General features: G+C 38.0%; 1 protein-coding gene across 2 annotated transcripts; it reads right to left on the bottom strand.

The window, feature by feature from the left end:
• Positions 1 to 520: 520 nt before the first annotated feature.
• On the bottom strand, positions 521 to 24,873 carry LOC6643066 (protein FAM135A). Of its 2 annotated transcripts, XM_023176184.2 has the most exons (10): positions 24,582 to 24,873; positions 14,760 to 15,015; positions 12,364 to 12,719; positions 7,609 to 7,855; positions 6,894 to 7,016; positions 4,978 to 5,007; positions 1,463 to 4,714; positions 1,185 to 1,396; positions 874 to 1,114; positions 521 to 805 (listed from the first exon to the last, which is right to left on the bottom strand). In XM_023176184.2, the coding sequence occupies exons 2-10, from the start codon at positions 14,834 to 14,836 to the stop codon at positions 613 to 615; spliced, it is 4,731 nt and encodes a 1,576-aa protein (XP_023031952.1). In that variant the 5' UTR covers positions 14,837 to 15,015; positions 24,582 to 24,873; the 3' UTR covers positions 521 to 612. The 2 variants fall into 2 exon arrangements, with proteins under 2 accessions (XP_023031952.1, XP_002065997.2); XM_002065961.4 differs by lacking the exons at positions 4,978 to 5,007; positions 6,894 to 7,016.
• Between the last annotated feature and the right edge of the window lie 2,759 nt (positions 24,874 to 27,632).

Genomic DNA, 27,632 nt, shown 5'->3' with positions numbered 1-27,632 from the left:
TCATTCAATTTGCAATTCAACCGTTTCGAAAAAGTCTCGTTTTTTGTTTTGAACCTCATTAGTTTTCTTTTACACTACATTCTTATGATGGAATTCTTTGGCTTCTTGTTGTCGTATTTTTGTTTTGTTATTTTGAGTGTTTCTTACATGACTACAAAATGTAATTTTCAACAGTTATGCTCATTTGATTTTTGTTTTTGATTAAATGTGTTTCTTTGGTTTTTGATTTTCATCTAGTTTCAATTCACTACAAAAGATTCCTTTGTTTGCATATTGGTAAAAAATTCAAGTCTAACGATTTGCATTCATAAATTCCTTGTTCCAATAATTGGAACTAGTTTTTTTTTTTCTTTTTTCATTTACTAACTTGGACTTAAGTGTGGGCGTATATTTTGTATGTATGTAGATGTGGGCGTGGTATATGTGTGTGTGTGTATTAGATTGAAAAGATTTTCGATTGTTTCGATTTAAATATTAAATAACTTTAAAATACTTGGGCTGTTGAAAAAAAGAACAGCAGTAAGTAAATATTATTATTATTTGTTTTTTGCTTCTTTGGTTCCCCCAAACTTTAACCAATCTTAATCGTAACATTTAACATTAACTTCAACTTTAACTGAAGTACTTGAGGCCCGCTATTAGCATGAATTTTTCAATGAATAGCTCCGAATCCAAAACTGCTATATGGGCAGCCCTACCAATTAAAGTGTTTGCCGTATGGGGCAGGGCATGATGGACATCGAAGCGGGCCAAAGTCAGTTCGGGCCGGGCCAAAACAGGGGCAATTACATTGTGAACCATTTCCCTAAGAAGAAAAAGGAATATATTACAAAAAAAAAGAAATACGATTTATGTATGTAGTTAGGGAATTACCTGTATATTGTGCCCAGGCTAGAGTTATCCCTCATGGCCGCCTTGCAGAGTTCGAGCCGTGCCGAATGTGCCGGAACATACCGATCCTGACTAGAGCCACATAGGAGAATATTCTTGAAGTGATGCAAAGTACTCCGCTGGCTGAGGCGATAGAGGAAACTATTACGCATATCCGTGGTATCACGCATACAGAGCTGAAGCAGTGATCCCGATTTTTTCCATTTTTGCATAAACCACATGCCTAAAGAAAAAAAAAAGTGCCAAATGCCAATGTCACTTAGGAACAAGTCACTTTAAAAGTAAAGTCTTACCCATATTGACCAAACCACTGGTATTGTAGAGTGTGCCGAGATGTGGTCCCGATAACGAAAGGAAGGTGTGCAGCCGGGGCAATAGCGGACGCATCTGAGGACGTGCCAACGCACTTCTCACAATAATCGTGCCCAGCGAATGGGCGACAAAGGAAATGCGAGCCGGATTAAGAGCACAGCTATCGATATGGTAAAGGATTTCGGTTACCAGCCTGTAAGGAAAATAATTCAGAGATTTGGTTGGATTGATCAATGGTTCAGCAATCTCAGCAACTTACCTATCAGTCATGGTGTCAAAATCGGAAAACGTATCCCCCTGATTTCGTTCCGACATTAAAAATTCTAGATTTACACCCGGCAAGCCCAGTTCTAAGTACGTTCTAACCAATCGCAAATCTGCCGAATTGCCATCCAAGCCATGGACACATATGACCAAGTGCATTCCATTGGGTGAGAAGGCGCGATACTCATCGCTTATGTAGAAATAGGGTAACTCCGAGGCCAGTTGAATATAATCGGAATATATGGAGCCTTGATATTTGATCTGTTTACGGAATTCCTCGCGACATTTCTCGAATTCCATTAGAGAGATGCTGGGCATGGATTCCTGCACGGATTGGGACTTGCGATGTTTGCTCTTCGATGTGGAATTGGAGTTGGAACTCGCCTGTCCTTGTTTGCCCTTAACCGGTGGACCATTCGAATTCTCCTTGTTCTCATCTGCATCGGGTTCCACCCCATTTTGATGGGAATGACCATTGAGGCCAGAGTGCGTCACACAATGATGATTGAGGGGTCGCTTAAGCTCTGCCAGACTATGCGATTTCAGTACTGGCTTATTGGTGAAAATGGCCGGCGTTGAGATGGGACGCAGAGATTCATAGATGTGATATACGGGATTATCGATGGCTCCGATTGGTTGACGTTCCTTCAGAGGCGGCGGAGGTGGTGGCACTTGACAATGTCTTGCAGCAGGAATGGGAACAGAAGCACTTACACCAGCAAGTGGTGCAACTGATACTGAAGCTGAAGTGGGTGCATCAACAGCTGGTGCCGGTTCTGGTGGAGGATCACGAAACTCATCGGGTGGCGGTGGCGCCAATACGTCCTGCTCTTGATCCTGAAACTGCTGCGGTGGCGGCAGACACATATCCTTGAGGCTGCTGATATCAAAATCGGATTTGGATTTCTCGGGACACTTGGTCGCAGTTCTATGGCGGTTGCGTCGTGGTGGTGGCTCCATTTCCTCCATCTCAGTGGACTCACCGTTCGGCAAATGACGCAAACGATCTAGCTGGAAGCGGGAACGTTCTCGCTTGATTGTTACCGTTACGGACGAGACTTTCTTATGCATGTCCTGTTGGCGAGCCGGTGTCCTACTTTGGCTAGATGTACCTGGTCCGGGTCCGGTTCCGTTGCCCGTTCCGGTTCTCTTACGGGTCTTATGGGGCTGTTGTTGCTGCTGTTCTAGCAATTTTTGCAATCGCAGACGCAATTGCTCGCCATTTAGACGCGTTTCCATGGCCATGCCCATGCCCAGATTGAGCTGCGTGTGATGACGCTGCTTCATCTGACCCGTACTGGTAATCGTATCCGGACTTGAGACAGCCAATGAGCTCCTTCTACTGCTAACCCAGCCGCTTTCCTCGCTAAGCGAAGATGTTGAATTGCTGCGCTGTCGTCGCGGCTGTGAGTCCGAATCGAATTCCGCTGGAGGTGCCAAATTGGGCAACGATTCGGAGAAACCACTTGTATTGGGATCACTGCTAGTGGTATTATTAGTGCTGTTGACCGCTGTGCCTCCGCCTCCGCCTCCGCCACAGATACCGCCTCCTGCTCCTCCTGCCCCACCGTTGGCGCCAACTCCACCTGTTATCAATCCGCCAGCATCCAAACGAAAGGGTACACTACTCGAGCTAAGAATTTGAAGTTTCTGCAGCATATCACTCTCGGAGCTGCTCGACTCTTTCCTCAATTGTCCCTGTCTCAACATCTCCTTAATATCAGAAACTCGAACGCGAGCAATTTCCACAGCTCGCGGAATTTGAGATGAATTGCTTCTGGGCATGGTTGTGTGCTGACTGGGTGGGGGTGGTGGATAGGAACTTCTAGGTGGCACCATAGACTTGGGCAGGGAGTTATAGGCAGTTGGTTGCTGATGATATTGGTGCTGTTGTTGCTGATGTGGTTGTTGCTGTGCCTGTGGATGTGATTGCGTCTGATGCTTGGGTGGATTGAGCAGCTTAATCTCATGCAGATAATCCAATTTGCCATAACGCTGACGAAACTCACAAATATTCTTCATTAGATCATCCGCTTGCAGTCGGGGTAGGGTGTTATGTGTGGGGGGCAGAATTGTGGGTAGCGCCTCACAACCATCAAGTTGATCCAGAGACTTGCTATGCCTTGCCGCTGGCACACTGCTATCCAAACCGAGATCCTCGAGCAGTCCCGTCACTGAATGCCTCGACAAATTGTGCCGCAAAACGGTATTCGCTGCCGTCTCCTTACTGGGTGTTATGGTCAAGCTGGCCTGCAGGACTTCGCCGCCCAATGCAAATCTTGGGGTAACCACACATTTGGCATGTGGATGAGCTGGACCCGTGCCATTGGTCTGTGGATAATCGTAGTCGAAGTGGCAGGCAAGACAATCTTTGGTCCCATTCAGACTGCTGCTTGAGTGCGTCTTGTCAACCTTCTTCTTAAGACTGCTGACGCCATTTGTGGTGGCATCCTCCAACTGGGGATCACTTCCCGAGCGGCGGCGGGCATAGCCACTGCCGGCTGATGTCATATAAAGATCCTCAAAAATCAGTGGCAACGAGGCGGCATCCCCATCAATGGGAGTACAGTGTACGGGCAAGGGAGGCAGGGACTGCAGATAGCGACTACGTCGTGCCAATTCAGCTATAGCCCCATAACTCTGGCAGTGCCCCGTCGTGGATGAGCTGTTTGTTTGGTCCTGTCCCCCGCCAGCTCCATTGCCAGCAGCTGCCGCATGCCGCGGCTGTTCCAACACAAAGAAACCTTCGGCAAAGCGTCGGACACGCAGAATGTGATGCTTTCGGGCCAACAGCGTATGCACTGCTGTTGAGGACCGCGAGGCCAGCAGGACACGACGCCACCAGAAAATGCTTTCAGCACAAAGTTGGGCAATATCAGAATTGGCACGTATGGCAAAGTCTTCTTCCTGTTCCAGCAATTTGGCTTGATCCATCAATTGCTGCAGCCGCTCGCCCGTATCGTTCTCTCGCAGTGGCGGCGAGCCAATTTGTGAATTTATACTTGGCGGCAGCACCGTACTGAACTCATTCAGTGTGGCTTTCAGTTGCTCAATGGCCCCCAAAAGTAGGCAACAGATCTCATGATGAATTTGACGCGACTGCAATAAACGTCCCGCTGGCCCGCCACTACATTTCGTTGTGCCGCCAATTTGTGGGCCAAAGAATACCGCCTCCAATGGTCCAGGTGATGTATTGCCACGACAACTCAACTTCCCGGCACTCCAAGGCTTAGAGCTACGTGGTGCACTGGAAGAGAGCATAGAGAAATTTTGGAAAAGAAGGGGAAAAAGAGAAGCATTTGATAACATTAGCATTACATAGACAGGGATCAATTTCACATAGGGATTCACTACATCTGGAAACAGAGCCAAATAAATAGATACAAAAATGTACAAAAAATTACGAGATACACACACACACACACACAGAGAGAGAAAGCTCTCTGAATTCTACACCAACTACAAGTTTTACAAGAGTGGAAGGATTACTGTACCGAAATCGAATCTTACCAGAATTTCATATATGAGAACATGCTTTTCCTGAACCAGATAAGGTCGAAGTGGAGTAGTCGTAGTATTGGTATTTGGTTTGGTGTGGGTTTCATTGGATTCCATTGGATACATATTTGATATTCATATTTTGGTTTGTTTTTTTTTTTTTTGTTTTTATCAAATATTGTTTGTTTTTTATTTTTTGTTGGGTTAATAAGGACGTAAAATGAGATAAATGAGTTGAACATTAAAAGGAAAATCATAAATTTTGTAGTTTTTTTTTTTAATTAGGGAAAGTGATTTTTATGTTATTTGTTGTAAATATTTAAAAATGTACAAATTAATACGTTATACATAGAAATATATACTAATTAGGGTCTAAAAATAAAGCTTCTAATACAGGATATAAAAGTACATAATTACAGAATTTTTGGTCGTTTGGCAAAACTTTACAAAGACAATTGTTAAGGCATTTGCGAGTTTCGAGTGTTCTTCGATGACTAACTTCATGGCCCAAATATAGATAATTATTGAGTTCTTTATTCAAATTTAAGCATTGTGGATAGTTTCTACTATGTAATAAACATTAAACAATCTATTCTAGGCCCCCTTACTGAATTTTCAATTAAAGATACATGTGACAAATATTTATTAAGATCGAATGGATTTTTCATATAGGTCATATAGGAACGATCGGTCATAAACTTCAACTTTACTATATTTCAAGAGATTGTAAAAGAAAATGATTTATGTCCCTTTACAAAACGTTGTTAATGACTGTGACACATTCATAAAGATCAGATGACTATATCACACGTTTCTCTCATTTAAACGATTAGGCCGATTAATTGTTTTAATGAAAAAGAAGTTTCTTCAAAACTAGTTTATTAACTTATGTTCTTAATAATCGATAATTCAAATTAAATGAATCTCATTATAATCGTTTAACTACATCAAATAAGTATTAAACTAAACTGCTTCAGGTTAAGTTTGTAGGACATTCATTCTTGAGTCAAAGGAAATGCAATAAATCTCAACCAAAATCGGATTCTACAAAGGATTCTATTCTTATATGACTTTCTAGCCTTTTGGGATTTTTATGGTCCATTTTTGTACTTGGGGTATATGTACTTATTCCAATTATGTATGCCAAAGCCATCAAAATCAGTAAGTGGATTTGTGAAGTATCTTAATTTCTGTTAATTGAATTTTTCATAATTAAATGACTATTTACTATTTATCACGTAATATTTAATGCACTCAGAATTTTCAAAGTGAAAGGAGAAATAGAATTTACTTATTTAACTATACATGGTAGTCCATGATGAGAGAATGTAATGAATGTTTATTATGGAGTCTTCTAGTTTGCAGTAAAATGAAACTTGAACTTTAACCCTTAAAGGCAACCCCATCTGACGCTTCCCCCCTCTTACTCTCTCTCTCTCTCCCTCCCTCTGAGGCTATGAAAGTGTATAATCAGCCAATTTCGAGCCACAGGCTTCCCTTCAATGTAATCAACATAAAATCCGCATCAGACGCAAAGGCCAAGGTCAACAAGGAATACCCAATTCCAATTTCAATGAGATGATGATGATATTTTATTCATGTACCAGCAAGACACACACACACACACACACATAGTTTCAGAGAGAATTGTAGAGATTGTAAAAGAAACAGGAAGCCGGCGGACACTTTTTACTCAATTTGAAATTCCTTTTTATATACTTGTTTTTTTTTGTTTCTCTCTCTCTATCCCTCTATTGCCTATGAAAGTAATACCCAATTGTCGAGCAAAGATGGAGGAAAGTAGCATATATACTCGTATATATATGTATATATTTGTTTTGGCAATACAAAAATGATAGAATTAGTTGGCAAATTAGATGGGGGCCTGGCATGGGATTGGAACTGGATGATGATAATTGGATACAAACTTTTGTTGAATCAATCGGCGTAATAACTGAATGCGCCATGGCTGATGAAAGTTCAGAGATGTTGCTGGCGAGGAGTGTAATAAACTTGCCACGCCTCCGCCCGTGATGTTAACGCCTTTTGGTCTTGTTAAGCAGGAAGAAAATTTGTTTTATTCCCAGAATGCAGGAAAAGGGCAGGGCCATGTTCAAAAGAAGAAAGAACAATTGCAATGCGAGAGTCATTAAAATTTATGCACAGAGTGTTGATGCTGCTGCATTTTTCCTTTTTTGTGTATATTTATGTATGTATGTATGTATAAAAGTGAGGGCGTTGGGCGTGACTTTTGTATGCAAAGGCAATGCGGAGATAAGGTGGGGTAGTCGCATAAAAAGGGGGGAACCTGTGTGCAATTTTAATGAGTTGGAAATGATTTGTGCGGGTAACTGGCCCTTGCCAACTGGAATAAAAGCTGATGCGACACTATAGACCGGGTAAAGGATATGGAGGCCACGCCCATAGTTGCCAAGTAACAACAACATCTATATATATCCTGCACCTTCATCAAACACCCAAGTACATGGTCAATGAAAAAGGAAATGACCTACCTACACTCAACGTTGACATTAGAGATCATGTTGTCATCTTTCAGCTGGCCAACACTTTGTCGCCCATCCCGTCCCTTCCGTTACCTTCCCTTCCCATGTGACCATGGCTTCTCACATTTTTCATACTCACTTGATATACGGCTGATGCAGGGCCACCAGACTGGCATGTATTCCCACACTGATGGCCGCCAAATGGAAATAGTCAAAGAGCACTGGCAAATGATAATGAAGTCCACGTCCAGGATGGAAATTCAACTGGAGATTTCGTGTGGAGGCCAGTGACAAGTTGCTGGTGCCGTTCTGTTCCCCAAACCAAAGTTCCAGTTGCAATGAGAATTCTGCCCGTTCGATTGACTCCTTCAGATGGCGACTGTCCACTGTGAATAAAAAATGTTAGGCAAGCCAAAGAAGATATCAGCATTTTTATTTGACCAAATGGGGTTGCATACATTTGCGGCAAATGTCTAGAAGGATGTAAAAAAGAAAAGCTTTGCGGTGAAAATCAATCATGCAAACAACATCAGCAACCATTTACAAGTTGTCTAGGCTTAAATCGATTCCATGGTCTCCCACTTTTCCATTCGCCCTCACTCTATCTATTCCACTTTGATTTCCATTGGTTGTTTTTTTTTTATTTTTTTTTTTTTTATTGATTTTCGTTTAGGTTTCGAGTGGGTGTTAGTGGCAAAAGATTTATTAGGGGGGAGAAAGCCATGAAGTGGGTTAATGTGAATGGAGTTATGAAGGTCTTCACGGAGTTGGTATAAAATGGGAAAAGCTTTGATACATCAATAAGCGAAATCGGTTTGTCAGAGGGGCTCAAGGGGCTGTGACCTATTCCAAATGCATTTCAAGCGATTTTACTTGATTTCCATATACATTTTCCAGATACATTCTTATGCTAATACAGAAAAAGAAAACTCCACGCACAATTCGTAAGTATCCAAAATATTTATAATAAATAAATTAATCATAATTGCAATAGTGTGGCAAATATCAATATTTCTAATCGTTTTATTACTTTATTCGTTTGTTCTTACGTCAAACTAGTAAATCCTGGAACTGGTGGGGCAGATGTGATAATTCCTCAATCTTTCGAAAATTCCTAAATTTCACAAACCGAAAATTTTAATTTTCTGATAGGACACCCCTGGATTATATATTCTAGAACCATCCATTATAAGGCTAAACTGCAAGATCTTTTCATTTAATTATTTCATAAGTTTATTTTAGAATAAGCCGATATGCCGAAAACTGAAAAGACTTTATATATGAGATATTTTTTGTAAATATTCTTAGCATAAAAGGCTTAACATAAATAAGTGAAAATGGTTCAGGTGAGCCATCTAGATAGTAAAGCGTTGGCGAATATTTAGTTAAGTTCATTTGAATAAATTGAATGAACCTTTAAAACAAAGAACAATATTGGCGAGGTCAAGCCCCATGACCATTCGTGTAGAACAATTGAGCAAAGCCTCGAAACTCAACCATCAACACTAAATGATTCATGGATTATTCATATTCAAATTGACATGGATAAATAATATGATTGAAGTTATCTTATTGAAGTCGGAAATTCAAAATAAGAAGTTCTGATGTTGCCTCAGAGTGCGATGAAAAGAAAAGATTTACCATTTGCACATTCATTAGGCACAAGGATAATTCTCTATCTCTATGTAGAGTATCAAGCTTTTTGTGTTTATTTCAAGTTAAATTACCAAGCGAATTGTGCCAACATTGAACATAATTAATGGTCTCAATAGAGTTAGATTACGTCTGATTTATTTTTGGATTAACTGATTGTTCAAGTCCTGATTGAAGATGAAAAAATCAATGTAAATCATTAACCAATATGCAATGATTTGCAACTAATAACTTTGAGATTAACTTTAAGCCGATTAGTTATCTATCGATGGAAAATATTAAGAGTGTTATTATTACACAATTTTGGCAACGGAATAATAACATTCAATTTGATTTGAATGGGATTTGGGATGATGCCTTTTAGATAGATAGCCCATTGCCAGTTTATCAATCAGGCGTTATTATTATGATTATTATTGATATAGCATCAGGAGCCAATCAATAATACTTTTGATATAAACTCTATTCAATGTACTTCGATCATTTTACCTGCTGTTTCACAACCGTAACCCACATACCCACTACCATCACATCAGCACGCCAACCATTTCCAGAGCTCAATCTCAATAACATTGCGTATCCGTGGCGTAAGCCAACGTTTAATCAAATTCAATTCGCTTCGCATGTCGATGCTTTCTTTATGAGCGGGCGGCTACTTAAGGAATCCGATTCGCACAATCCGCACCCTATCACCCTCTTCCTATCTACGTGTCCTTATGCCTGCTGCTGTTGGGCCATAAAATTCATTTGTTTTCATAAAATAAGGATTTGCGCATCGCAAAAGGCAATAAAGAAAGGGGCGACAGAGGACATGATGTGGATGAAGATGAAGAACAGCGACAGTTATCTTATCTCTTTCTCTGTCTCATTGTGATTTGGTTTGCGTTGCTCTCTCTCTCTCTCTCTCTTTCTCATACTCTCTGTTATTGTCTCTGATACACCATATTACTCATACGCCCTGTCGGTCCTCTGACTTACACTCGAGTGACAATTGCGCGCGGTAGAATATTTTAAATGCCGAGAGGATTTCATTTCTTTTCTGTTTTTATTCTATTCTTATTTTTTTTTCTCCCTCTCTCTCTCTCTCTCTGTATGTCGCTCGCTTGCTGTCCCTCTCTTTGAAGAGCCTCTGCTCTTCTCGACACAGTTTATGCTGTTGTCTGTTGCCTGTGGTTCCCCTTTACCACTTCCATTTCCTTACCAAGGAGAGATAAATTGCAGTGGTGCTGCGTATAAGAATCAAAATGAGAGCAAGAGCAGAATAAACACACACAGTTTGTGGCCACCATGGCAACATCAACAACAGACTGAAAGCTGTCAAGAAACGAGAAAAAAAAAGAAGGAAAGTCGTTCTGAAGGGGGGCCTAAATGGAAAAAGTTACCATTTTCCCTCTATACTCTACACAAAGTGGCAATTACTAGCTATCGATTCGATATAATATGATGCACAGTCTACAGAGTATCCCATAACATGACCAAGTCTATTAAGTGCGTTGAGTGAATGGTGGAAAATGTTTATTGTGTGCCATATTTCAAGGGTATATATGTAGTCGAATTGCCACTTTGCTTTCGTATTTCAATTCTTTTTTGCGGTTTTTTGTCTATTTGCCACTAGATACCTTCTTCACATGCTTGAAAAACTTGTCCAAATGAATTAATCACTTTGCTTGGCTTCCAAAGTGGATGATGTTTCTATTGTTGCTGTTGCTCACTTGTTGTTGTTGTTGTTGACAGTGGCCAAGGATGGATGGCGAATGGTGGAAAGGGATGGGGATGGGGATGGGGAGGGGGAGATACCAAGAAAGAAAAAAAAAAACCAAACAACGAGGAAGTGGAAGTAAAATTCAAACAAGAAAATCAAACGAGCCAAATGGCTGACTTAGATAGAAGTAAGCGGTGAGGTCTGTCAAGTGCTCATCATTCTCACACTTTTTCTAATGATGCCAGTAAGAGAATGTGAGAGAGGGAGGTAGTTAGAAAGGGACGGGATGGAGGGATTTTGAGGCAACACCTTGAAATACATTTTCGGTTTCGCCTTTTATTTTTATTACACAATGTACATAAATTTTGAATATAAATGAAAATATCTATTTTCTATTTTTTTTTTTTTGTTTCTATATATTTTATATACAATATTTTGTATATCTACATATCTATGTATGTATGTATATATTTCCCCCCGATTTGTTTTCGCATAGATTTCTGTTTATTTTCATTCCCTTCAACCCTCTCCCTCTCTGTGTGTGTGTGTGTGTGTGTGTGTGTATGTTGCGGGCCATGTCTATAGACCGAATATTATTTTGCCAGCAGTTTTGTTGCTGTTTTTTTTTTTTATGGTCCATAAGCTTTGAGCAATTTTCTTTCAATTTGCTCGGTTGGCCCATTTTGTGCCTGGTTAAGTTTTTACATGATTTCCAATTGATTTGGATAGTTTTACATTTTTTTTTCCTTTTTGTTTAGCTTTGTTTTGTTCTGATCGATAATAGAATAGAGTTTCATTTGCAATTTTAGCATCCAATTGTCTGTTTTCCTTCAATTTAAATTGAAAATGTAATCATAAAACTAAATGGCCCACAACATTTGGATACCTTTCGAATAATTTGGACCTTGATCACATGCAAATAGTAAAGCATTTAGTCCTTGTTTGATAAAGGAATTAAATTGAAAAATATTCAATACATTTAGTCGTAAGGTATTTCTATAAATTGTCTTCTCAAATGTCTCATACTAAAATGAGGTCAATGTGGTGTGTCTCTCAAAATTGATTTTCCGGAAGGAAAATAGGAAAATTTCTGTCAATTTTATTTAATTTGCTTGTGAAATGCACTCACTTGCACAGATAATGCAATTAAATGGAAATTTTGCAATGTGTACTCAAACGCAACGACTTGCAGATGACTTCAGAGGGAGATATCCTTTGTATAAGATGATAGTGGTGCTGTCTTCTATATATGTACGTATATATATATATATATATATGTGGGTGTGCGTGTGTGTGTGTATGTATGCTGCGGTCATCAACTCACTTCCCAAGAGTTCAAAAGTTTACGTATAACTTTGTCTGTGCTATCTGACAATTTGATTTATATTTCCAATTCAACAATAAACTCATTTCAGAGTGGTCGAGAAAGCAAACTTTTGTTTGCCAAAAAAAAAAAAAAAAAACACCACTAAGGGGGTGACAGTTGACAGAGATGGAAAATGGCGAACGGAGCGGATGTGGTTACTGCATTGTACTCACCTAGCAAATGGCTGCGAAAGTGTATGACATCACGAAGGGGCACTTCCTCGTTGCGATAGAGTATCTGAAAGATACGTGAGGCGCCGCTACCATTGATAATAGAGGCGGATGTACAGCTACCTGGCAGTCCTGACGATGATGATACCTCGCCCAGTGACATTTGTTCACTTCCACCGCCCCCCAGGCCGCCGCCAACACCGCCTCTTTCGCTGCTATCGCTGCTGATGACATGGTCGGGTCCATTTGCATTTCCATTCAGTTTGCCGGCATTGGTTACATTGGCATCCGGAATGCTTGTCTCCACCTGGACAGGTAGACGAGGCGAAACACGCAGCCCACAGCGCACTTGATACAGTCTGCCAAGGAGAAACAAGAAAAATTATTCATATTGTGGCACACACACACACCACAGGGAAAGAGATAATATACGTATATATAGTACATGATGTGGGAGGAAGTGTATATATACCCCCATATACATAGTCATTCTCGTTATTTATTCTGTTACTTGCACATGCTCTCAGAGATGGTGACTTAAATTGATTAAAGGGATCCAGATAACTGAAAGATACTGCAGCTATTAGACATCATGACTGATGTAATTGAATGATACAATCCGCTTAGTTGACAGTTTTCAGCTTCTAAATTGACTAAACTAATAATGCATGTAAACAGCAATTTAATGTAATTTCTAACAATTTATTTTTCTTAATCCTTTTTAGAATTTTCATTTCGCAAACGAAAATTGCATAAAAATTTGTAAAAGTTCACTTCATTGCAGGTTATATCTTAAATTGCAAGTCTCAATGGTTTATTTTATACGTTTTGGATACTTCTGCTAATAGTCTTAAAGTAAAAAAAATTAATTTGAATCATTAAAAATTTATTCAAAATTTTTTTATTTGATACTTAAAGCGAATATAAAACAAATTTTCTACGGAATCTGAAAATATACTTGTATGCAAAAAGCCTTTACCTATATTTAAGTTAAATATAAAAGTAACAATTGTAGTTTGGTATGTATTTTGTTGAATCGATTAAGCAAAGTTAAAGGATGAAATGGTCAATTAAAGTCGGAGAAAACTCCAAATTGCTAAAGAACTTTAGATTTACAATACCAATGCCATATTTTAAGGCCTGAAACTAGTTGGAAATTACAATGCAGTAATAAGTGTTTTTTTTTTTTTCAAGTGGTTTTAAGATTCGAAACTTCAATAGACATATCTGTGAAATCATATACTGACTATATAACTCAAATGATAAGTGCTACGAAAGTCGATATATGTATGTATGTTCATTTCTATTCCGATATTTTATGCAAATAAATATTGTTTTAGTAAAAATTGAAGAGCATTCACATATCGTTGGCGAATATGTATCTCGAATGAACTGATTAAATATTTCGTTTCCCACACAAATGGCAAAACATTTAAAGATCACGCAAATTCCGCCAATTCTTTAAGTTCTTTCAGCTGACTGACAATTTTTTTGGTCAACATCATTCGAAATGCGGCAAGATAACAATAGAAAATCAAAACAGAGGAAAATCTATTCAAACAATTGCTTGTATTTTCTTTTCACATTCTCTGTCTCTATCACTCGGACGATTTGTTTATATTTTTGCGCAAATTTGACTAGAGTTTCATATGTGTGCGTGCGGTGTGTGTGTGTGTGTGTGTGTGTGTGCGTGTGTGTGCGTATGTGTGTATTTCAGTAATTTGTTGTTTCATTTCATGTATTTTTAACACACGACAACACAAGCTGCCCCGGCCATTCGCCTCTCGTTCACATCTTTTGAGGGCCTCGACTTCAACGTCAACGGCAGCAGCATCAAATCGAAATCCCATAAACACTTCTGGGCTGACAATTAGTGATTGCTATGGTCACTGCATTGCTTCACCACCTGCCATCGTCTGTTCCATTCCCACACCCCCCCCCCCCCCCCCCCCCTCTTCTCTGAGTATTTGCTATTCGTTTGGTAGTAAAGTTTATTTGATTTGTTTATTGCATTTCATTTTCGTATTTTGTTTGCCCAACACTCGGCGGAGGCGGCATGAACAAAAAAATTAACAATTTGCTCGATGTTTTTGTAGTTAATAAACAAGAAATACAAGTGCAGCTAGAGCCACTTGTCCGGCAAGTGGTTAGGATGAATAGAGATGCCTAGTGCTTGACCCAGTTGGAGAGTCAATAAATGAAAACACAAATAAGTTCGTTCTTAATTATGCTTATAAGATAAACATAATGTTTGGTAGGCTAATGAATGTAGAAATTTTTCGATTGAGTGATATATTTGCCAATAACTATCCTTTCAATGCATTTCTTTAGCCTTTTGCCAAGGCATCACTTAATCACTTGAATAGCTCTTGTCCTGCGTACACATTAATGATACTTACCCACGTTGAAACAAGTCCACATTGAAGAACTTGTGCAATTCCACAGAAAATTCAATTGTGGCTTGCAGGTCACCCATGGCTTGACGGCTTCAATTTAATCACCTCCTCTCCAGCCAATCCGTTTGGCACAGGTCTTCAGTTGCTTCTGTTGCCGACCAGCTCCGCCTTCGTCTCCTGCCTTCTCGCTCCTTATCTGCCTCCCTTAAGTTGTCATTAAGTTCATTGGCTTTTCACTTTGCCCGGGGTGATGATTTTGCTGCAAAAAAACGAAGTGCAGAAAAGTGGGATTTATAAGTTTTTCACATTGCCATCAGTTGGATTTTTTTTTTTTTGTTGTGGCTAAGATTGCTGCAGCTGCAGCAAGCTCATTTCCCAAACTCTTTTGACCACCGCACACAAATCGAACGTTGAACGTTGCCAAGTTCGATTGCCATTTTCTTCAATATATATTTATTGACAGCTTGGGCAATTGATTGCCTTGTAATTGGGCTAGGAAATTGTGCCAAATGGAGAATGGTGATGAAGGTGAACAAAGATGTGCCAGTAGTTTGTGAGGGATGGGGGGAGTGGAAGGATGCACCCCCACTAATGTGGGTGTGGCTCTGATGGCACTGAGGTTAGCAGGTCAGCCACATGGAATAACAACAATACACAAACTAAAGGGGAAGCCCGCGACGATGTCAGACGAATGAGGCCAAAAGCGAAAGCAGAAAGACACTAACAACAATCAACAACAAGCCAAGCAACAGCAGCAACAACCAGCAAAACTTTTAATCGTCCAAACAACAAAAGCTCCTTTCTATACCCTTAACATGCAAAATAGGGTATACCAAAAATTGGCAACATTTGTATACCATATAAATAGGAATGAAATTACTTTGCCTATGCAAAACCTATAACCATTTGAACCTATTATATACAAAATCTTGATATATATCAAAAGTAACCGCTGATAGATATACAGACAGCATTATGCATAATAATGCATTGTTTATTAATTTACCAACTTACAAAATGTGTACTAAATATGTAAATAAACCAAAAAATATTTTTGAATTATTCTGCGAATTCTCAAAAACTCTTAACTTTTCGTAACTATAACATTGCCAAATTATAACTAATTTTCGAAAGCAAAATTTCCAAAAATTTATGTCTCCATTTTGAAGTAAAACTAATGTCTTTAACTAAATTTTCCAGCTTTCGCATTTAAAAATATGTTAAGTTGCGATTTAATTAAGATATAACTTTTTGAAATCGGAAATTAAGAAATTAAAGAATGCAGTCTAAATTAAATTGAAATTGATGTTTAAAAAATCTAAAAAAAACACTATTTTTGCGAATCGTTTTGTACCGATTTTCATTCATGTTCCTATTCATGTTTCCAATTTGTATTATATTTAGATTTTTCGATTGTTACAGGACCGGCGTCGGCTTAATCCGGCATTGCAAGTGCCACCGATAAGGACCGTCTGCCAACTTGTAGGAAATGGAGAGAGTCCTGGAGATTCTAGAACACATCCCATGGAATGAGTTTAAAGTGTAGACTTAAGGACTTCCAGTAAAGCACCCAATTGATTGTAATGAACGCTATAAATAAAATTCAAATATATCTCCTCTATGGGTTGGCGTTTTTACTTTTCTTTCACTGGTACATGCTTAGGTTTTTAGGATGGTTGTAGGGTATCATCTAGTCGACTTGCCCACTAGATGCTGTTGGCTTTGTTCTTAGACTTGTTGTTGCTGTTGTTGTCAGTCAGTCGTCTGCAAAACCCAAGCCTACAATAACATTAATGCGCTGCAGTTAATGCCACCCTATGGGAGAGACCCCTCTCTGTACAGTCCTCTTGGATTGCAGAGGACAGGAGGGGCGACGTGACCTCGTCGCTTGTTGATGATATGAAAGCAAAATGAAAGAACAAGCTGGCAGGGATGATGATGATGGCGATGAAAAGAAAAGAAAATGCAAAAATCTGTGTGTTTTCTTTGAACTGGTTAAGAATGGGCGTCCACTCGGGCGAATGGTTATTATAATCATCTCATGACTCCTGGATGGGTGTCACAGCTCATCACAATACAAATTATTATTCATGAGTAAGTAATGGAATCAAGAAGACACGCAGTCGGAATCCTTCAGGATATTAAACAGCTTATCAGGCCCTATCAAGCATGGCCAATAGGCAAAGCTTGGGATTTCATTTTAATTGATCGGTTTGAGGTAATCTTAGTATTTGAAACTAAACTATTCTTGTTGCATTGTGAAATGATATTATAAAGTTCTTATTGTTAGCGTTTCTCAGAGAATCAGTTCAGAAAATTGCTTTTCAAAAAGGAATTTCCTCAAATTGAGCGAAATGGCAGATATCTACTTTTAGTTTGGTTTTTCAGGCTGTTGTCATTTTCAATGTGTGTTAACCTGAGTGCGACATGACCCCAAAAATGGGGCAAAATGGGGAGAAAATGAGGGAGAGAATTGTCAAGTTGACAACTAAAAGGAAAAGTGATGATGCCATTTGTTAGCAAAGTCCTTAAATGTTCTCTATATATTTAGCAAAAGCAAATGTTGTCGCTACATTTTGACTTACGATGTGTGTGTGTGTGTGTGTGCTCGTGTGTGTGTGTTTAATAGGTGGTGGTTGGGTGGGACTTCAAATTAAAAGGAAATTTGCTGTTAGTTTCAATCATGAAAAGTTTCTCTCTGACTCCATCAACAATTTTCTCACACATTACGCATACGCCGCATTGCCAACTTGAAGAACTAGGTCAACACACCAAAGTTCAACATCGACACTCACCCATACACACACACACACACACACACACACAACTATTCACTACACACCACACAAAACTATAACAGGAAGCGGAAACTTGATAAAATAATAATATAGAAAAAGAAAAAATAGATGATAGAGTGAAGGCAAAAAGGGGGAGGAATTTGGGATTTGTGCTAGCAACAATTGAATAGTTTTTTTTTTGTCAAAACTTTTTTTGTTTTTGTATTTAGCAGGATTAAAAATGCAAAGCCGAGCATAATGAGGATTTTGGGGGCAAACTTACCGCACCATAGAGAAGGATACTTTTATAAAGTTCCACGGATAGAGAGAACGAGGGAGGGTGAGATAGAGAGAGAGAGAGAGAGGCATAGTAGCCATTTATCAAAAGTTTTTTAATTGGAAAATGAGACTGCATAAAAGAGTTGAGTTGGCCACTATAAACTAGAATTGTAATCACTTTATAAGAACAAATCCATTTGAAGCCAATAAAGTGAAGCTGCAAAAAGCCCCTTTGAGCCACTTAAAACGAACAACAACAAAAGCATAGACACTAAACAATACAATTTCACATAGTGTGAATTGACGTTAAAGGAGAAGAAAACAAAAAAAGAAAAACATAAGCTAAGCATTTCCGATCGGTGTCTCTGCGTCTGTCTCTGACTCTGTCTCGGTCTGGACACTCTGGCAATGGCACTTCAATTGAATGGAGAGAGATGGCTTTTGGTTTTGCTGTCATCCTACTTGGTGCTTATCTAACATTCTGGCGATGACAACGACGGTCATAAACGGTAAAATCAAATCGTTCGTGCTTATCATCATAATGATTATCCCTAATGTCCTACCAAAGGCAACTTCCGCGAGAAGGAAATGAGAAAAGGCCCAACAACAACGGCAACAACAGCAACAGCACCAAAAAGTAACCAACACCTAAAAGCATACCCAAAGACCATTTCTCTTTCAGCTCGACTTCGTTTCTACGTTTGCGTGTGCCCTAAATTATCGTCTGGCCCAAGTCCAAGTTAAGTTGGTAGAAAGAAAGGCAAAAGCAGCAGAAGATGTAGGAGGAAGTTGGCCCCCGTCAATGGCAGACAAACATGAATGCAGAGGAGTTTGTATGTGGCCTCTTACCCAGATAAAGATAAGTTGGTGACCCGGACCTCGTTTTGTGGCCCATTTTGTTTTTCTTTTTACTGATTCCGGCTCCTCCAAAAGTTTGCTTTCTTTCCTTTTTTTTATTTTTTTTTTCTACCGTAAATTTTCTTTACCATCTTGTTGTGTACATTATGGATGAATATGTGTATATGTGTGTGTGTGTGTGTGTGTGTAGGTGGGTGTATGTGCGAATGTGTTAATGTCTTAAGGTCGTCTCCTGGTCGTCGAGCCAGTTGATGAATGGAAAAGCTTTCATGTTCATATTTCAATTTAATTTTTTTTGTAGGCCGTGCCACATTTCGTTTTTCACAGGATTCTTTCCATTCCATTCCAAGGCCATATAAATTCAATTAAATTCATTTTGCTAGCTTGACTTTGACCTGAGTTGTTTTTTTTTCTTTTCTTTTTGCTTTGTTTTCTTTTGTTATTCTTATTTAATTGAAATTTATATATTGTTTCATCTTTTTAGCTGTAATCAGTGTAGGTATTTGAATGAAAATTATTTCCATGCCAAATAAACTAAGGAGTCCTTAATTGTTGTTTTTCAGTCAATTGAGTGAATTGTCAATCAAGAGAATCAACTAAATGATTCTAGAAGTTGGATAATTAATCAACTTTAAGAGCAAACTTGGTGTTGTTAGCTAAAAGGAACGAATCCTTAATGCAAAATCTAATCAATGTATTCTCAGAGTATTCAACAATGTGTAAATTAGTTTGAGTTTGAGTTTCTGTATTTTTTTTTTTTTTGATCGAGTTTTCTACTTATAATTTGCAACTAGTCTTAAGCTTAAGCTTATTGGTTTTTGTTTTTTTTTTTTTCTCTTTTCTTTTGCTGTTTTGCCCATCTAAGCAACCAAATTAAGTTCGCCAAATCAAAGGAAAAACTTTGGTTTCTTTTTTTTTTGCTTTATTTATTTTTTTTTTTTTTTTGAATGTTATTTGAAACGTGGTACAGTCTCAACTTTCAGTAGCTTGTTATTTTTGTTTCCATTCCAAAGGAGCCCACAAAAAAAAAAAAAAAACAAGATAAAGAAGAAGACGATGGAAAGGAGGGGGCACGGAAAAAAAAACTTGGTTGGCTCAGCAACCAGGATTGAGTTTTTCCCTTGCAGCTCTCTTTGCGTCAACAGGCCGTCAAGAAGAGGACCATCAGGAGTTGAGAAGTCAGACAAAGCAGGAAATAGACAATTTTCGTATCAGACTAAATCCACCAGCCAGCCAGTCATCGAGACATCCAGCCAGATAGGAGATATCCGCCAACCAGGCCAGCAATGGGCAAAATCCATTTAAATTATTTAAAAACAGTCGAAAAAGTTATCCAAAATGTTCATGCATTTTGTATGCTGACATTTTCCCAGGCATGTCATAAAGAATGCCCCACAAGTGCCACGTCGTCCGTGAGCGTGAAAATTATTTTCCACCATAGCTATTCCCCTGGCACCACCAGCAGCAGCAGCACCATCACCACCACCACCACCACCATCCCTGTCTGGGTTCTGTCTTCTATTGCCTTCTGTTCAGTTCTCAATTCAGCTCTGAGGGTGCACAATAAAAAAAAAAAAAATTGCCAAGAGTTGCAGCTGTCGGCATGAGAAAAAAGGGTTGTGGACGAGAGAATGGGAAGTGGCTGGTGGGCTGATGGTTCTACTGCATCTTGGCCAAGTGCATCGCGTGCTTAGGGCCCTGTGCCAGGGGCGTTTGGGCGGACCACTTACTCACGTTTACGTGTCGAGGCCTGAGAAAATAACAACAATAAAGGGCAACTCAAGTGTATGCCGGCAATAGCAACAAGAAAAAGCAAACCGCTTAACGTGAATGGGTATGGGAATAGGCATGGGGCACGAGGCATGAGATTGAGTGGCAAAGCCAAGTGCAACCATGGAATTGGTCAACCTGTCATATTCTCACCAACATCTCACATAACAAATCGAAATGTGTTAGTCATAGTCAAGAAATATAGACAGTCTCTGTATATGCCAAAGAATGAAAGAAAGTACTTTACTTTTTAATTTGTAGTATAAGTAATAACTAGCAATTAGCATACTAGACAATATTTCATGTGCTCTATGGAAGTAGCCAATAAATCCCTAAAAAATGTCATTTATCTATGATATTCACAACAAAGTCAGTTATTTTTTAAATAATCATCTAATTTGGGCTTTCTGTTGCTACTTGTATAACTTTCTTAGCTTTTTTTATTGATTAAACTTTTAAGTATAAATATTTCTATAAAATTTAATTCTATAAAATAGGTAGAAGAGTTTCTTTTTGGTAAGAACGATTGATCGATTCAAAGGAAATCGAACAGAAGCTCTATTTTTAGACAGTTAACCGATTTTAGTTGGCAATAAAAATGAAAGCATATGTTTATATCTAAGCAAACAAAAAAGAAAAAACAACAATAACAAGAGGAAGACTTAATTATATGCATCAAGGACTTTTCCCCACTTCCTATTACCAGCCACCCCAAACCACATCCACCTCCACACACACTCACACCACACCACACTTCGCCCAAGCGAAACTCTCTCTTAAAAGCTAAACTCATTCACCATTGTGTCGAGCATGCACATCATACCCACCATATTCACATCCATGTGTACCTTACCTGAAGGACCTCTAGGGCTTGGACTCTAAATGAAAATGGAAACTTGAATTGGCAGCAGACCGAAAAGAAAGGTGTGGGATATACTGAGAAGGCAGGAAGGAGAAAAATTGAATTGCGCCTTTTTATGCGACTAGACTAGGGATATATGTAGACAGAGATGAAGAGCGGAAGGGGGACAGGGGAATGAGTGGTTTATACATACATGCATAGACCCAAGCGGAACAGGATATTTCATTACATTTGAGCATGCATGGTTGAGTTGAATGAGTTGGTGGTAGGTGCCAGGTGGCTTAAGGAGAATGGTACAGAAGCAAGGGACAGGACATGCCCGTATGCAAAGTAAAAAAAAATAAAAAAAAAAAAGAAAAAAAAAATGGGCAACATTGTTGAAATGTGCAAATATTGGCTCAAGTGGCGGGGCAATAAAATACAAAAAAAAAAGAAAGAGGCAAAAAAAAAAAGGAGTCAAGCTCACTGAAAAGGGCATTCCCCGTTTTGGATATCTGCCCAGTTTAGTTAAGTCCAACTTGGCCCCCAACTCTGATGTTTTCCATGTCCAAACACTCACCCACATACACACACACACACACACACACACATTCACACAATTTAACATTAAAAAAAACTCACAAAATGTCGACAGCAATTTCTATTTTCCTCCCTGTTTGATTGACAACAACAAAACCTGAACCTGATTCAACCCATAGGCCAAGCTATAAGCCAACCCCTTGACCACGCCTTCTATTTTTGCATAATTGCAAACTGAGCCCCAAAGCTGAGCCAATATAACCTACTATATATATTCGCATATTTCACTGACCCCATAGACTAACTAACTAACCGACTGACTGAGTGAATGAATGAATGAATGAATGATTGAATGACTGGCTGACTGAGCTGGTCATGCCATGGATTTTAGATGCGCATAAAAATACATAATATGACAAGTTTAACCCTTGGCTGCCAATGTCCTGCCATTGCAGGACATTACAAATACTCAAATGATGTCGACTGTGGTTGAAGTTCTCTCTTCTCTTTCTCTCTCTATCTCTCTATCTCTCTCTCTGTCTCTCTCTATGTGTATGTTTTTGTTTTTTTCTTTTGCGGCAGTTAACTGTGCCGTGACATGTGGCAAGCATAAAAGAACCGTAAAATGTCATGTTTGTTGTGGATACGAACATGACGTGGAGTGGACGGCTAGGGCATAGAAGGGGGAGGGGGGGGGGGGTGAGGACGTGGGGAGGCGTGGTACGGAATATGGAATACGTAATACAGAATACGGTAGAATGATGACGACTCTCATAGCCGACTGACATGTGACTCACGCATTTCAGGCCACCCTCCATGGATGGATAGCCCGCCATCGAGGAGGGGTGGGGACAATAAGTGGCAATGTCAACACATTGCCAAATTACACTAGACACGAAACAATTGGTTTCCCATTGAGATAGGTCTTTTGCATGTTTAAACTATATTCCTTACCCTTCATGTATGTAGATGATTTTGATATGAGAAAACAAATCTCTCACTCTTTATAAACTTTTTTTCGTATACGATCTATATACATAAGTAGGTACTATTTACTACATTGATTTAAAATCTCTTAGTATTTGAAATACTACCACTTTCCTACTACTTTCTTTCTTCTCGAAAAATTCAGATCGAATTTGTCATACCAAAATTTGAAGACAATATGTTAGGTGTCTATGTTAAATTGATAATGTTAAATTGATAATGTGTGCTATATGAAAATATTAAAAAACAATATAGCTAATTAGTATATCAACTAATGGTTTATATGTACAATTGCTTAAAAATAATTGATGAAAAAATAGAACAAAAGTTATATATAAGGTTCATATTTGCATAAGCATATAAGGATTTTTATTAAAACAGAACATGTAGAACGATTTCAGTAAGAGATTTTGAGGGCGAATCGGATCTTCCATAAGATACTATACATCTTTATCTGCAAATTTTATAATAAGAGGAACTCTCTGGCAATTCCTCCATTGCAGATTTGCCACTGATGTTTGCTAGTCATCAACTAGTATTCGGCACTAAATTTGTACAAACAGAGTCCAAACAAAAAAGAAAATCTGTATATGTATCTCATCAAATGGTTCCCATCGAATCCAGAAAAAAATACCCAATTTTTAATATTTTCATAGAAAATGTTAGTTGGATAAAAAAAATTTGTAGAATTTTCTAATTAATCGTTTAATAAATATAAATTAGCAAAACCTACTTTTTTCATTCAAGACATGATAGTATCAAAAGAATTGTATAGATTTTCATACGCCATGTTGGCTTGGTAAGCAAAATTTTTGTTGCATAGTGCTAGGCGCTGCTATAATTCCTGTTGCTGTTCCTGTCCCTTGTTTTTATATGTGGACCTAGTAAAGTCTTTTGAATGCGTTCAACTTTTAATTAAGTGTATCATAAATTCTCATATTTCAACATCCCAAAAATATCAAACACACACACACACACTCACACTTTTGTATAAATTTGTGCCTCAGTTTTTTTTGCATTTATATACTAAGCTACTTTTTGCCCTCGTTCTCTCATTCATTCTCTGTACTCCCTAGTACTATGACAATTTTTGTTGTTCATTTTTGTTTGGCCATGAAAATCTTGTGAAAAAACACAAAAAATTGTTTAATATATTTTTAAAACATCAAAATTCTTGTCTATGTGTGTGTCGGTGTGTGCGCTTGGTAATTTAAAAATAATTGCAAAACGCATTGCGAATGAATTATGACTGTGTATTGGTGTGGGTGTGTGTGTGTGTATGTGTGTGTGTGTTTGTGCAATCTTTTAAGTGCTTAATGCGTCTATTTAGATGGAAGTTAAGTGATAAATTTAAATTCAATTGAAATTTGGCTACTAATTCGTATTGGGGGTAAGACGACCATTGAATTAATTAGGCTGTGACAACGACAACACTTAAAGCGAAGGCGGTTGAAGTGGGTGTGAAGGGCGCAGTAACCGGGGCGCACACATACACAAGCTATACCACACACACAAACACACACACACCCATACAAGACTCACACAGACAATTGCTAAAGCGCATGAAACACATTTTGCCCTAATTTTACTTTCTCCGATGTTATCAGAGACAGGACAAGGAGAGGACAAAACCCACATAAAAGAGCGCAAGCGATTTCCTTTTTTTCCCTTTTTATCTAACTGTGTGCCTCTGTGTGTGTGTGTTCTTAAAGAAAATCTAGATGTTCGCCCAGTTTTTAATTTGGTTTTTAAACAATGTCATAATTTACGCACTTCTTCATTTGCCTTTTGATTATTTGCATTGGTCGGTTAGCATTTCGTTAGGTCTCTTCTTTCTTCCACGATTCTTTTTCTCTTTTTTTTTTGTTTTGTGGTCACTTTAGGGTTGGCTACTAATCAAATTAAATTGCGAGAACCGAAAAAAAAGACACACACATACACCACACAAAAACCGAATGAACCGAAACATAAAATACTTTGTTTCGACTACGTGTGAGTGACTTTCCGTTGCCGTTGCCTTTGCCTTTGCCTTTGCCGTTCCGAGCACGCACATCCGCACCGGGAAAATGTCTACAACGAACTGAAGAAAGATTCGTTGCCCTGCGCCGATTACAGCAAATACGGAGAACGAGACTAAGAACGAGAACACACGGAGCCAAAGAGTGTCCACGGAATGCGTCGTGGTTGTCGTTGTCGTTGTCGTTCGGTCGGCCGGTAGGCGGGTCGATCCGCCTGTGCGCCCATCCACCCCTCAGTCGGCTCGGTGAGCTCGTGCGTGCTTTAGTTTTAGTGATTCTTGCTAAAAAACATATTCAATTTACAAAGAGCCAAAGAGAAATCAAAAGAGCGAATGATTCATTATTAACATATACTCTTTTGTAACAACAACAATGAGCAAGATATATGAATTGGAATAATGTGCAAAACTTTAAAAATCGTTGCCTTTCCCGTCATTGAATGCAAATAAAAGAATATTCAATTTTTTTCCGTAGAAAATCGAAAAGAGAAAAACTTAAAAAAAAACAAAGAGAAAAATAAAATCGCGTATTTTCTTCTTATTAAAAATGGATTGCTCCTTTGTTGTACTCGACTTTAATTTTATTAAGTTTATTTATTGTTTTCTCAGTAATAAATAAAAAATCACTTTTGAATGAAAATAATATATACATATTTATAGATTTGTGTTAAAAAATAAAAATTTAACCCAAGTATACTTAAGTTTGTTCTTTTGAAGCTACACTCTGTAAGACTTTGATAAACACTTATTATTTTTTGTGGAACTTTAATATATATATTCATATTCACATATGTACAGATATCTACTTTGATCTCAGAGTATTTTTTTTATATTCACATACATATGTAGGTACATTTACTTACGATTCAAAATTTATTGTAAATTGATTTTATTCTTTTCGGACTGAAACTAATTTCAGTTTTCTTTCTTAAAATACTTTATATATAAGAAAGCCCAAAATTGCCAATAATTTTAGTTTGAATAGAATCCCAAATTTACCACGATATTACAGGACTATATATTAGCTCAAAATATCAAAAATAAACACGATTTATGTATATTTACATATATATATATGTAACCACATCTGTTAAGTCATCCTTACGTGCCTTTTACTTTAGTATTTAGCAAGTCTTAAAACATTTTTCTTCTTCATTAAATAATGTATAAAATATATAGTCTATTTCTGTTTTCGAATCTTTTACAAATATAAAACGGGCTCATTTCAAAATAAAATTGATTGATTTTAACGCGTTGAGTGATCAATTTATTTGTGTATTTTTTATGGATTCATGAACCGAATCTATAACTTCTGTAGAATATATGGTTAAAAGGGAGTTAGTTACTATAGCGCTGAGAAGAGCTATAGTCCTGCGATAGACTTACGCCTGGCATCGAAACTTCAAACTCAATTTTCTTAAAACTAATTTTTTTAGCTTGTCAACATGATATCACGAAAATGACTTATCCCATTGTTTTTAAACTTTTTGGATGTTTTTGTAAATGACTATAACCTGAAATAGGAAATTTCAAAAAGAATGCGTAATTTTCTTGTGTTTCAAAACTGGACAAAAACGTGAGTTTTCCATAAAATTTGCTTAAAAATTGTGTAAAATTTGACCAACCTAGCATTTTGAAAAGGTTGTTGAAATCTTTATAAACTTTAGAATATGTTTTATCATATATGAATGTAAGTTAGCGTTACAATTTTCCATAAGTTCTTTTATAGAAACCTGACAAGTAATATAAAATGAAAAATAGTTACAAATTATTAGTCTTTTACGTCTATGATTAACTTTTATGTATACTCATAATCAATTACTTGGATTTCTAGTGTTTGAACACATTTATTGGCATCACATGCATAAAAATACATTTTCATAGTCTGAAATTTGTAAATTGATCGTAACTTACCTGCGACTTTGTAGTGGCTCAGCAGAAAAATCAATCGAATTAGAATTTTATGTAAATAAGTTTAGTAAAGCTTTTTACACACAAACACAAACACACATCAAGCTAACTTATTAAGTCAAATGTTAATATAATTAACATATAAAACAAGAAACAATAAAGTTACATTATTATTGCAGTCTATCTAATCTGATTAATAGCACATATTAGTATTCGTATTCGCACTAAAAATTATTCTATAACAAGTCCTCCTCCACATATGTAACACTTTTTTGGAAGGGTATCAAAAATTGAAATGGGATAATGATCGTAATCCGATATACACGTAAAGTGGCAATTAGTCAATTTTTATATTGAGCAAGGGAACCTTTAGCCGGTTTTCTCTTTGACATATTTAAGCGCATGCTCCATTTAGAGCTTTCTCTTGCTTCCCATTTTTACCCTTTCCCTTCTAACTCTCTGTCATCTCAACATCAACTCATCTCTCAAATCAACTCAGTTCAGGTCATCTCTTGCTATCGTTGAGACTCTCCATTTCGATATAGAAATATAAACAACAAGCGCGTTGCACGTTTTCTCATTCGCCTCACCCCAAGGGTCTGGGACTAGCCCTTGCCGCCGGCAAACAGCTGGACACAACAATGAAGAAGGTGACGACTGAGGATGAGGTCGACAACAACGACGATGAGGTGGAGCAATGACAAGAGACTGCCAGACAAACTGACTACAAAAATAGTCGGAAACAATGTTCATCATCTTACTGGAGCATGACAAAGTAAATCATGGATAAAACAAATCACAAATGATGTTGTTGCCCTTTGTTATGCCGATTATTGTTGCTTTCGCAGCTGATTATTTGATCAACATTAGTCTTGGCTTAGCTTACACACACAAAC

The sequence above is a fragment of the Drosophila willistoni genome (assembly GCF_018902025.1).
Source record: "Drosophila willistoni isolate 14030-0811.24 chromosome XR unlocalized genomic scaffold, UCI_dwil_1.1 Seg41, whole genome shotgun sequence".
NCBI lineage: Eukaryota > Metazoa > Arthropoda > Insecta > Diptera > Drosophilidae > Drosophila > Drosophila willistoni.
The sequence above is the reverse complement of the archived record's forward strand: the minus strand, read 5'-3'. Positions and strand labels throughout refer to the sequence as shown.